The 13,817-nt window shown below is 37.1% G+C and overlaps 1 protein-coding gene across 1 annotated transcript; it reads right to left on the bottom strand.

The window, feature by feature from the left end:
* Positions 1-10,924: 10,924 nt before the first annotated feature.
* On the bottom strand, positions 10,925-13,360 carry LOC121421594. Its single transcript, XM_041616348.1, has 2 exons — positions 12,220-13,360; positions 10,925-11,652 (listed from the first exon to the last, which is right to left on the bottom strand). The coding sequence occupies exons 1-2, from the start codon at positions 12,950-12,952 to the stop codon at positions 11,612-11,614; spliced, it is 774 nt and encodes a 257-aa protein (XP_041472282.1). The 5' UTR covers positions 12,953-13,360; the 3' UTR covers positions 10,925-11,611.
* Positions 13,361-13,817: the final 457 nt, after the last annotated feature.

Here is a 13,817-nt window from a genome sequence, read left to right as displayed (position 1 = left end):
CTACAATCTTTAACATTACCAAGAACTGGGTTTCAGTTTCTACCAGTTATTCTACTAACTCCACTATTTTAGCAATGCCGAGAACAGTTGCTGTTTCTACCACTTTTGCTGAAACTCCCCACTATCTTAACCAAGAATTGAGTTTCTGTTTCTACCCGTTATGCTGCTATCTCCCCACTGTTTTTAACTGCATACATTCGTAATTCAGAGTGAGGTTCGTAATTCCGAAGGTTCGTTAGTCCGAGAGCAAAGTGAGGTTCATAATTCATAAGGTTCGTTAATCCGAAAACGAAATGATGTTCGTAATTCCGAAGGTTCGTTAATCCGAAAACGAAATGAGGTTCGTAATTCCGAAGGTTCGTTAGTCTGAAAACAAAGTGAGGTTCGTAATTCCGAAGGTTCGTTAGTCTGAAAACAAAGTGAGGTTCGTAATTCCGAAGGTTCGTTAGTCCGAAAACAAAGTGAGGTTCGTAATTCCGAAGGTTCGTTAGTCCGAAAACAAAGTGAGGTTCGTAATTCCTAAGGTTCGTTAATCCGAAAACGAAATGAGGTTCATAACTCCGAAGGTTCGTTAGTCTGAAAACAAAGTGATGTTCGTAATTCCGAAGGTTCGTTAGTCCAAAAACAAAGTGAGCTTCGTAATTCCTAAGGTTCGTTAATCCGAAAACGAAATGAGGTTCGTAATTCCGAAGGTTCGTTAGTCCGAAAGCAAAATGAGGTTCGTTAATCAGAAAACGAAATGTGGTTCGTAATTCCGGAGGTTCGTAGGTCCGGAAACAAAGTGAGGTTCGTAATTCCTAAGGTTCGTTAATTCGAAAACGAAATGATGTTCGTAATTCCGAAGGTTCGTTAATCCGAAAACGAAATGAGGTTCGTTAGTCTGAAAACAAAGTGAGGTTCGTAATTCCGAAGGTTCGTTAGTCCGTAAGCAAAGTGAGGTTCATAATTCATAAGGTTCGTTAATCCGAAAACGAAATGATGTTCGTAATTCCGAAGGTTCGTTAATCCGAAAACGAAATGAGGTTCGTAATTCCGAAGGTTCGTTAGTCCGAAAATAAAGTGAGGTTCTTAATTCCTAAGGTTCGTTAATCCGAAAACAAAATGAGGTTCGTAATTCCGAAGGTTCGTTAGTCCGAAAACGGAATGAGGTTCGTTAGTCCGAAAATAAAGTGAGGTTCGTAATTCCTAAGGTTCGTTAATCCGAAAACGAAATGATATTCGTAATTCCTTAGGTTCGTTAGTCCGAAAACGAAATGAGGTTCGTAATTCCTAAGGTTCGTTAGTCCGAAAACGAAATGAGGTTCGTAATTCCGAAGGTTCGCTAATCCGAAAACGAAATGATGTTCATAATTCCTTAGGATCGTTAGTCCGAAAACAAAGTGAGGTTCGTAATTCCGAAGGTTCGTAAGTCCAAAAACAAAGTGAGCTTCGTAATTCCTAAGGTTCGTTAATCCGAAAACGAAATGAGGTTCGCAATTCCGAAGGTTCGTTAGTCCGAAAGCAAAGTGAGGTTCGTTAATCCAAAAACGAAATGTGGTTCGTAATTCCGGAGGTTCGTAGGTCCGAAAACAAAGTGAGGTTCGTAATTTCGAAGGTTCGTTAGTCCGAAAACAAAATGAGGTTCGTAATTCCGAAGGTTCGTTAGTCCGAAAACGAAATGATTAACGAACCGTAGTGGTCTCCTGCATTCATTTAAATGTTATTTTCTTTTAATTGAATATTGCTTTTTGTTGATTTTTATATTTCATTGCTTTATTGCTTTGTAAAACATAAATGTATCACCTACATAATATGTTACATATATTATCTTGAATGCAGAAATAAATAAAATCAAATCAAAAGCAAAATCAGAATTAACGAACCCTTTTACTTTTTCGGATTAACAAACATCGAGGTATAGGCAATTTACGTGTTTCGGAATTACGAAGTGTAATCTAGGCCTGTATCCAAGGTAAAAAAATATTGGCAAAGATATTAATGGAATAACAAGTTAATGACAGATAAATATAATACACAATTAGCAAAGCACAAAGTAGCACAACAAACATGCAAACTAGAAGTGCAGAATGAAATAGTATACAAATAGCGAATAGGCATGAGTGCGATGGTACGAGATTTCGCATGAGGTGAAAGAAAGTTGCTCTATTCAACGAGGCGTTAGCCGAGTTGAATAGAGCGTTTCTTTCTTTCACCGAATGCGAAATCTCGCACCATTGCACGAATAAGAATATTCGCTATTTGTGTTGTACAACGCCTCGGTAATTTCTAGCGAAAATATGAAAAACAAGAGTTTTTCCCTGCAGTAATCTATGAAAAGGGAGCAAAAATATCGAAAGCGAAAAGCAAAATCCCACAAGCCGGGCCCACAAGCGCGCATGATCTTGGACAGCATTGCGCATTTAGCCAGCGGGCTGTACGCGCATTGTCACCTTATTCAATGAAATCGCATTGTGACGTCACCTCCTAAAGCCGTGCAATGGTACATTTTGGACGGTACATTTAGGATGGTACGTCTTGTGTGCAACGGTACGAATGTGTGACATTCAGCCTCCCATTTGATCGCGTACAACAAGCTAAGTAGGCGTTGTACAATACACTTTAATAGGTGAGCAACTATATTGATATTGATCATCAAAAAAGATAGGGGGCTAAGGACCAAGGGAAAAGAGAGAAATGAAAGAAATGGAAATACAGAAGGGTGGAATATATTATTTTCTGAATATTATGTCAAAAATTAATTTCAAAAATTTATTTTTTGTAATAGAAATATCGGAATTTTCCCCGATACGCCCTTGCACCCTCCTTTTTAAACCCATTACGCCACTGCTACCTTAAACACGTCAAGTTAAGTGCACAATGGGTTGCTTATCGAATCATTACCGTCACTGAAACATTTGAGCATAGGGCAGCAATATTTCCAACATATCCAGGTGATTGTCTTCTCACACACTCCTGAACTCGGGGTTTGTTTGTTTTCATACAGCAGGGGCATGATGTAATATATTTTTTCTGTTAATTGTAACATAGTGAGTAGGCATAAAAAGCTTGACCCAACTGGTATTCTTTTTTATTGTACAAAGCTTTTTTAATTTACGATTTGAATTTTCATTGATCAAAGATATACTTTAATTAACTATTTATTGCAGAGAAACCATTCTAACAAGCTTTGCTTTCCAGTGGGTTCCCTTTTCAAGAATTCTTTTTATAACTCAATAGATAAATTTGTTAGATGCCTGTACACAGCAAAAACTGTGGTGTTAACCGGTGTACATAGAGGACCACATCCGATATTTTACACCGTTGTTAAATTGGTGGTGTTAGTTTTACACCTATAGGTGTTCTTACAACACCTATGGTTGTTACATTTACACTCTTTGGTGTTATGTTCAATCTCTAGGGTGTTATTTTAACACCTCAGGATTTGGTCCTCTATTAACACCAATTGTTGTCAGTTTTAACACCACAGTTTTTACAGTGTAACTGACAAATAGTATTCATTTTTTTATAATCTAGCCAAATTTGACTAGAATTACTCATTTCAAACTATAAAAAAAGTGGAATTATGAATAGACTTCTGATTTGCACCCATGTGACTGCTTACATCTAATCATTTGAAAAGGATTTGTATTTTAGAGTGTAGCAGGCGAAGATGAAGGAAAGGCAGAAGCAGACCCGGAAAGCAGACAGCCGGGAAGCAACATAGCAATCAATTAGGGATTAAAATACATACTAATTTTATCAAAGACGTGTGAATAAAATGATGTGAGAGAAAATTCTTACCTGTTAGATTATCCCAAGTCAACCGTTATTCCTCTGTTCCCCGGGACGAATCTGAGAAGGAATCCTTTTCGATTTGGAAGAAATCTCGGTTGTGACCGTCAAACCCGTCAAACTGTCTTCATTTCGTAAATTCTTTTGGATCATCGAGTGCGCACGACCCACATGTGTGCGTACACACGAAAGGTTCCTAAATTGTGGAATAATTGGCTCGCACGCGCGAGGATCAGGGTAAGCTTCCGTCGAGGGTCAGGGGCAGTGTTGTAGTGCCTTGATGCTCGGCCTTGGCCTTAAGGCCTACTTTTTAAAAGCCTTGGCCTTGAACATTCAAGCCTTGGCCTTGAGAGGGCCTTGGCCTTGGCCTTGAGGATTTTGAGCCTTGAAATTTCAAGGCATTTTCAAGGCTTTTTCAAGGCATTTTGTATTTTGTACTTTTATTTGCTTTTATAAAAGTAAGTATAAATGTTTTAATTGTTCTGTATATCTAATGAAACAAATGGTCAATACTACCAGTCAGCAGTAGTAGCAGCTGTAGTAGTAATATACTAGCAGAGCCATCAATTGTGATTATCACCATTATCAAGAATTATCATCACATAATTATATAACAAAGAGAAGTGATGAAAATAACATTATTTATTGGTAATATCATGACTAATGATGATAATGACAATATCAATAATAATGATGATAATGATTATGATAAAGATTATAGTGATTTTATGACAGGAATAATTGTAACAGATCCGACTGCAATTTCGACAACAATTTTCAGACTTTAAAAATAGCTAACTCTAAAGAATGATAACAAGGTTGATTTCTATTCCATTAGGATTTTCCTTGTATTATTTTCTTTGACCAACAAGAATGTTTTAAGTCTTAATGATTATCTGAAAAGATTTGGTAAACTTGAACACAATCTTCAATTTTGTCATTTCCAAATAGGATATGTCAATGGCATGATGAGCCAAAATTTTGAGGGGCTAAGCATGGCATCTAGAGCAAAATTTCTGCCCCCAAAAAGTTGAAAGCGATTGAAGCGAGCACAATTTTTCACCCTTATACTATTAGAAAAGCTAATTTTGTGATATATTGAGAAAATGTGTTCAGAAAATGATATCAATTTCCTTTTTTTTAAATTCTTGGTGGTGGAACTTCTTGTCTCGCTCTTTTTTTTCTGGGGGGGGGTCCTGTTATTTATTAAACAGGCGAGAAAGAGGAATGGGAAGAGAGATAGAGGGGAGGGGGCTCGTTTGGCAGAAAATACTGCAAAATCAGTTAATATGTTGATTGGCAGTACATCTAATTGAATTGTTTATATTTTGTTTTGGGTCTAGTGTCTCAGATTGACAAAACAAAATAATAAAGAAAAGCTACTTATTTTTAATCATATGGTTTGACAGTGAATTTCATTTCACTAGTTTCAAGGAAATAAACAAACAAAACTGACAAGATTCCTAAAAATGACTCGTTTTCAGGTCAGCATTTGTGCTCTCTTGCCTGCCCCCTCCCCCCCCCCCGAAAAATTGTCTGTAGGAAAAAAATGCCTGTTTTCCAAAATAAAAAATACCTTTTTTCCCAAATTATATATGTCCTTTTTAAAAAAGAAATACATTTTTTATAGTAAAACATGATACATTTTAGGTTACAAAATCACCAAATTTTTGGATCGCGCTCGGACGCATAAATTATTGTTAAGTAAGGTTCTCTTCCTGTTCCCGTTCACACACACAAAATGCTAAGAATGTCCGTTTTCAGGTTGGAATTATCAAATTTGTAAATTTTGGAGCTCGCATAATTTGATTGGTGAAATAAGTATCCTATTGATGAGTCACTGAATGTAGTCAAGAACAGCTTCCTTTCTGGTCACTAAAAATTTCAGCTCACGCTCAATTCTTTAGTAAGATGCACATCTTTTTCATGATTACAATAACAGCTCAGAATATTTCATTTTCATTTCTTATTACACGAAATGTCCAGAAGTTTGAGCTTGTGATTTGTGCTGGCAACATCTCGCAAGGCTGCCCTTTTAACAGTGATTATCGCAATAATTGACCAAAAATCGAGTTTTACAACTTCAGAATTGATTTGTTTTTTCAAAACCGCTTGCTCGCTATGCTTTCTTGCAGAAAAGTAAAGCCTAAGTCAAAATATCTGTCCTATCAATTAGAAATCACCTAAAAAGGCTTTGCTGAACTGAAATTCTACAAAACACACAACTTCTTCATGCAGTTGTTAATCTCATTTGAAAATATCTGTTTGCACTAAATGCTATTTTTTAGCTTTGACCCCTCCCCCAAACAAAAATATGTTCTGCCTCCCCTGTCTCAGGGAGTAGAGAAAGACATATGTTGAGATTGGTCATGCCAGGATCAGATCACCTTGGTAATAATAATCAATGCAATGTAAATCGCCTAGAAAAATAATGTATTAAATGAACAAAGGTAACTATATCATTATTTTAATAAAATATGTCTAAATCTATCATGAAATTATTTTCATTTATGTACAAGGGTCAAAATTTTCCCTCGCTCACACCTTTTATACACTTTGTCTTGTGCGTCATGTCTGCCGCCTAAGAATTGTTGTCTCATTGTTACATATATTGAAAGTTTGAAAATGCCTTGGCCTTGGCCTTAGCCTTGGGTTTCCATGCCTTGGCCTCAGCCTTGGTTATTGAAGCCTTGGCCTTGGGTATTAAAGCCTTGGCCTTGGCCTTGGAGGTTTGAACCTTGACTACAACACTGGTCAGGGGCATATTCTATTGTTTAGAAAAATAAAGTTACAATAGAGAAAAAGTTGAAAATGATAGAAAGATTAGGAGAAACGTGGACATTGTGTATTTGTGGAAATTTTGTTGAAATTTTGTGTATTGTATATATTTATATGTCCACAGGCGTGATGTCCTTCTATAGGGACCTAGGGCTTCCTCTGTACACATAAGTTGTATATATTTATATTATTTATGAAAATTGATTTCATATGACTTTTTGTTAACAAAAATGAAGACATTTTATAAAATGGAGGAAAATAAATGTTTATTTGCAATGAAAATGAAATGAAATGATAGAATCATTACAGTAAGTGTTCTGCACGCGTTCATAAGGAGGATATTGCCTACGAAGAGTTTGAATGTAATCCAGGGGCGGTCGGTGCGGGCGCACCACGTATAATTTTGACAAAATGAAAGGGGAGAGGGGTGTTCCATTTCATTTTTAGACAGAACGACCTTTATTTGTCATTGATGACCCCCCCCCCCCTCTTTTTTTTTTTTTTAGCTTGTGAAGTTTTTTGGGGAAAATGCATCCCCTTTAGAAAAATCTTTGATCAACTCCTGTTAATAGATATATGCTAAATTATTCTTCTGTATCAAGAAAGTATCAACATTCTCATTTATGTTTCGGGCATGCGCTCAATTAACTAGTGCATTGACCCGAACGAGGCAAAGGTTTGTTTACATTCTTCCATTCATGTACCTTTCATTCGTGTGCCGTAATCTTCATAATAATATTTGGTATGCCCGCCACTGCATCGGCATCGCCAAGACTTCCATACACCGCGCCGCGCCGTGGCGCCGCGGTGTGAATGTACTGTACACGGTGTGTTATCATGTTCTCGGCGCCCCCCCCCCCCTACATACACACACTCACCCTCATATGCTCTCTCTCTCTCTCCCTCTCTCTCTCTCTCATCCTCTTTTTCTTCTCCCTACTCGGTCACACACGCCCTGGCAGACGCCCATATTCCCTCACTTATATACTCCATAATCATACCGGCCCCGTTGTATTTTTTTTTGGGGGGGGACTTTCGCAGAACAATTGTTCGTATATGTGGAGGTGCCGTGGCCGAGTGGTCTAAGGCGCCTGGTTATACATGGAAAGTCCGGAGTTCGATCCCCGGCCGCGGCTCCTATGCCCGTGAGCAAGGCATTTAATCTACAATGCTCTTTTATCCTGCTTTCAAATAAATGGAAATGCTATTTGCATTATTGGTAACTAGGTGTGCACTTGTTTAAAAAACAAGTATATGTGTTTGTTTTTACAAGCTAATAAGAAACGTTGTCCGCTATGTATTATTAATTTTCAGTGTTACCTGGGGGTTTTCTCAGAGTTTAGAGTCGCACTTAAATGACCTGCTGTGTGCCGAGTAAAAGGCATGACCGCATTGGTCAAATCATAAGAGGACGCGCGTTACAGCGTATAATGATAAAACAATAGGATTGCCCGTTCAATATAATCACGTGCGCGTCAGCATTGAGCATGACTTTAAAGGGATTGTCCGGGCTGAAAGTATGTATAGCTAAATAAAAAGGGTAGAATTCACGGAGCAAAATGCCAACAATTTTATCAAAATCAGATAGCAAATAACAAAGTTATTGAATTTAAAAGTTTTGCAATATTTTGTGAAAACAGTCGTCATGAATATTCATTAGGTGGGCGTATGATGTCACATCTCCACTTGTTCTTTTGTATTGTATTATAAGAAATTAGGTTAATTCAAATTTTTTTCCTCCAAGAACTAGAAAAATTGGACTGACAACTGATTTAGTGCATTAGATATTTATTACTGCAACTTATTTCATTATAAGGGAGACATATTATTCACACAAGTATGAAATAATAAAAAAAAATATCATTTTATGTAATAACATAAGAAAACGGAAAGTGGAGATGTGACATCATCAGCCCACCTAATGAATATTCATGACGACTGTTTTCACAGAATATTGCAAAACCTTAAACTTCAATAACTTCATTATTTGATTTTGATGAAATTTTCGGCATTTTGCTCAGTGAATTCTACTCTATGTATTCAGATATAAATATTTTCAGCCCGGACTATCCCTTTAAGTCATACTTAACTCTTTTTCACAAATCAAACAAAATTAAACATGACTTCACAAACGAGAGTAGTATGGCAAGCCATCTGTGTGTTTCTTTCCAATGTGCTCACCTCGATTACCTTTCCCACTTTCAAAACATATTTTAAGAAGAAAAAAAAACATTATTTGAAATACGACTATATCTAATGTTTCCACAAAAAAAAAATAAAATTTCACACGACTTTTGGCACTCCAGATTTATCCACGGGTTCAAAAAAAAACATGTACTGCTTAATTGATTGATTCATATTCAAATTTATTGACTCTCACAAGGTACAATATTACACATCAAACAGGTCATACTTCTATTTACAAGTTATACTGTATTTCTGAAAACTCCCACATATATATTTTTTTCTTTTAATATAGATAGAATAGACCATGATTTGCAAGTATGGCTACTCTTCTATATACTGGTAGGCGACAAATAAATAATAATGATAATATAGGGTATTTATATTGCGCAAATATCCACCTTCTTAGGTTCTCAAGGCGCTCCTATATTACCCGGCTATAAAGCTAGGCGTTCATAGCGCACACAGCTTTAAGGAATTACTTCCTACCGGTACCCATTTACCTCACCTTGGTTGAGTGCAGCACACTGTGAATCAGTTTCTTGCTGAAGGAAATTACGCCATGGCTGGGATTCGAACCCACGATCCTCTGTTAAGGCTTAGCATCATCACCTACATGACCTATTCTTTACAATAAACTGGCTTCCATCGGATCAGTGACCAATAATGATTTTACATGGGCACCTAATGCTGCAGTCACATACGGTGGTCGGACGGCGAGTCGAAAACAGCCGTTTTATTCATTTTTATTCAAACCACCTATATGTAGCTGGTACACAAAAATGTTAAAACGGCTGTTTTCGACTCGCTGTACGGCTGTGATGTGAAAGGGGGAATGTGACTGCGCCGTTACGGAGTGTTGCGTTACGCAAAATTGTTAAGCACATAGGCCCTTATTCTGAAGTCGGGTTTAACTTAAACTCGGGTTTAAGGTTGTGGTTTAGGTATGGCAAGCCACAAGTATCAAGATTCTTATGGAGTCGTATGTTTCTTATGTTTACTGTGCTCTTTCCCGATACATCGATGGTGAATACAATCGTATAATATATTTATACTTCCTAGACAATTATGAATGATTTGAGAGCCAAATGAGCTGAAGTATGATATGTCTGCTGTTAGTGATGTATGTAACAATTGGCTATCCATACTTAAACCACAACTTTTAATCCTGAGTTTAAGTTAAACCTGCTATCAGAATACGGGCCATAATGTGTACCAGCTTATCCTATTAAACACATAAGCATAAAATGTGATTAAACGCGATCTTCTTTCCTTGTAGCTCTATTTTCTTTTGTAAAAGCGTGAAAGATCGATATTGAAGATATGAGTGTTTGTGTGTGGTGAGTATTTGTAGGTATGCAATTGTGTTTAATGGCACATTAAGAGGTTAATTCTTAAAAGAAATATGTGCAATACTCTAAGGAAATATGATTTAATATCTATAGTATATCTGCTAATAATATTTTATCACATTTCGCCACGAGCAAAAAAAAGCAAAATTTCTAATGATGTCACTATCTTTAGCAATTGATCCAGCGGCTATTTGCGACTGCTCTGATTGTGTACAAAATATATTTTATTACCATAATGGTCACAAATGGTCGCATGGCAAATTTTCGGAGTATTTCTGTGCCTGATTTCAATATCGAACAATAAATCGTTAATTTTTATTTTCAGTTTTAAGAAATTCGGAAAAGGCATGCTTCATTTTTTTTTATTTAATAAGAGTAATAGTTGTTCTTGGGGTGTTTCGTAAAGGTGTTACAACTGAATTCAAGGGACCGCTTTCTCTGGTTCAAACAGTATTTAGGGGGCACTTTGATTATACACTTGCAAAAACCCCGGCGTTGATTTAACACACTATAGAGAAGTATTGAAACAACATCAGTTTGGAATCAAACCGATGCTGTTTTAATACTAATTGCTGTTGTATAAACATCTATCTGGTATTAGACCAAAACGAAACTGGTGATGTTTAAAATTTTCCGGTGTGGACATATATAGATTCGGAGCTGGTATTAAATCAACACCAGAGTTTTTGCAGTGTATACCTGGCTTTCGTACAGTCAGGTGGAACAGATTTATGAAACCATGCATAAAAATAGAAAATGTACACCTTTCTCAACAAAATAGCTTTATAAAAAATAAATCTGGTATTTTGCGGTGATAGCATCATATCCAGTTGTCTATTCATCTTGTGGCAGCCAAGATAGTATTAATTTAATTTTGCTTAAATACATGTTTTTTATGACTCATATAGTAACCAGCTTCAAGAAGTGTTTTAAGTGCTGTAAACCTAAAACCGCGTTTTTAAAGACGCTTAGTTTACAACATAATCATTTTCAAGCGATTTTCGGTTTTCCTAACTTACGTCTTTCAAAATGCAAAATAATCATGAAGCGTTAAAAATCAACATTTCGAAGCTGTGCAGAACCGGCGTTAAATGACATTGCTTAAACGCTATCTCAATCATTATTCTAAATGTAATAGCGGTCGACTACTAGTTCTGACATTACATGCATTACGCGCACTTTACGTTGAACTCTTTTCATTTGTCAAATTGCGCAGTGTACTAATGTTTTGTCCTTCTCAAAATGTGGGAAATCAGCGTAGAAAAACCACACTACTTGAAAGCTCTCCCATAGTAACCATGTTTAGGCGTTTTATCATGGTTCTTATAATGAAAGAGAGATGTAAGAAACTACTGAAAGTACCCTAAACTTCAATTCCAAAGAAGCCTAAAATTTGGTTAAATACGATACATTTATGAACGTAGCATTGAAATTAGCACAATTCATATTATTGAATAGTAGATGTTGAAAAGATTGCTATGGATACTGACGATAGGCTGGTTATTCCGGCTTATCTTCAAACCTTTTCACATTTGTCTGGCTGGTTGGTTGACGTCGATGAGCATTTCTGGAAAGAAATAAAAAACACGGCAATATTATGAAAAAAATCTTGGCACTTTTAGTTATATTTTGTTAGAATTTTTTCTTAGTGCGAAATAAAAATAATTTTTAATATTGTCATGAGGCCCTATTATTATAATTATTGATGATCATTTTTCATAATATCGCCATTATTGCTAGTATCATTATGATAAATATCGTAATACCTAACATGTATTATATTCTCATCAATATAAATTATATCATCGTTACTTATTAGTAGTATAATAATTATCATTATCTTTATCGTTATCTGCACCATGCAGAAATCATTATATATTTTTACCATAATTGAAATCGTCCATGGTGTTTTAATGACAATTACGATTGAAATTACTTCGAGTCAGTAATGCCACTATTATTAGAATATTGATATAAAAAACATTAAAATGTGTTGGTTAAAAATCAGATCAATGTTGCATGCAATATTGTTTTAACCAACTATTAGGTTCGATATTTGAACCACCTTATAGGTTCGTTAAACAATTAGAGTATTTATTTTTTCATAGAATACTACTTGTAAATGGGTACTTACTATTAATGGTGTCTACAAGATCCCCTGTCTGGTCCGTTCTTGAAGCTTCAGCACTTCTCTTCCCGAACAGCCCAATCCCAAACGGTTGTGGACGAGATGCCTTGCCGCCCCATCTCCTCCGGCTCTCTCGATTCCTCTGCCTGAATGGCTCAAGAACCAGAGAATCAGCATCTCCACCCCTCTTCGGCATGTCAAGTTGGTGATCCTCACCTTCTCTTGCAGTAACACGAGACCCGACCTGAGACAGGGTGTCCGGAACTCGCCTCAGCTTCCAACCTTCTTCCTCTGCAGTTGGGGTCCTCTCCATGTCCTCTTCGTCCACTCCTTGAGGGGGTGCCAGGTTTCTCGGCCCATCGGATGACAGGGGAATCGCGTAACCCGTTGATACCGGCTTCCCGCGGTTGCCATTCTCATTGTCCAGCTCGTCAATTACCTCGGGGCTCTTCTTTGCCGGGCGGATGGCGCTTTCGAAGCGAAGTTCGTCGATGATCCTGCTCAGTCGGCGGAGTCCTCGGAGTTTGTCGTTGAACGAAGCTCTCTTTTCGTCCACCTGCCCGCCGTTGGTGGCATAGAAATCGGGTTGTTGGTCTGCGGTGATTGCATCGTCGTGATGCCACTTGTTGACATCGTCGTAGCCATTGGCCATCTGCGAGTGAACCGTACCAACGAAAAGAGCAATCCATGTCCCAGTCATGATCACACTGAATATCACACTGCACTGACAGCACGCCATCGTTGACGAATATCAAAGTCTATTCGAAAGGCGGATGATTCTTTCTTGGTAAATTAACGATATTCGTTTACCAACTTGAAGATCTGTTTTGAGTTCAACGTCTTTCGGAATAGGTCTCGAAAATTCAATGGGAGCTATCACAAAAATGATGTCAGCACTATCAATTTACTGCGTCACAATTTTCTGTCCGAGTAACCAATTTTCCTGTAATTACTAACTCCAGCTTGGACTAGCACGTTGTTCTTTTTGTTCTATTCTGATGAAAAACAAAGGTAAAATTTAATCGAAATCTTCACCTGACGTTGCTTGAACTGCTGATCTCTGCAATTTAAAGCCAATGCCGTCTTCTGAAATGGCTGTTGGCTCTTGTTCTTAGGTCTGCCCGTTGACTTCTGCTGTCACCAATATGATACCAAAATCTGTTGGGTGAACCCTATATATACACTCGGAAAGCTAAACCTCACAGCTGACCACCGCTGCACGAGGCAGTGGTATCGCACTTCCCTGATTGGCCAAAGTTCTCCTACCAATCAACGCATCAATAAACATGCATCTCACTCGCATCATGTAGATCCTGACATGATATCGGGCATGATGCAGTCAGATGGAGAGATAACATCATATGATATAACTTTATCGGGAGATCAGAAAATAATGAAAGTTCAATAATTGGAGCTTACAATCTTATTCTGTTATCCGTAGTTGGATAAATGATCAAGGACGACAATAGTACTGGGATAGTGACGGATAAAATGTTTATATATATATATATATATATATATATATATATATAGTTTACTTATTTTGATAAACAGAACATGATTTTTTTAGACAGTGGTGATAAATGAGGAAGTTGGCATAATAT

This window comes from Lytechinus variegatus, chromosome 9 (genome assembly GCF_018143015.1).
Source record: "Lytechinus variegatus isolate NC3 chromosome 9, Lvar_3.0, whole genome shotgun sequence".
NCBI classification, from domain to species: Eukaryota; Metazoa; Echinodermata; class Echinoidea; order Temnopleuroida; family Toxopneustidae; genus Lytechinus; species Lytechinus variegatus.
This window is presented reverse-complemented; position numbering and strand designations above follow the sequence as displayed.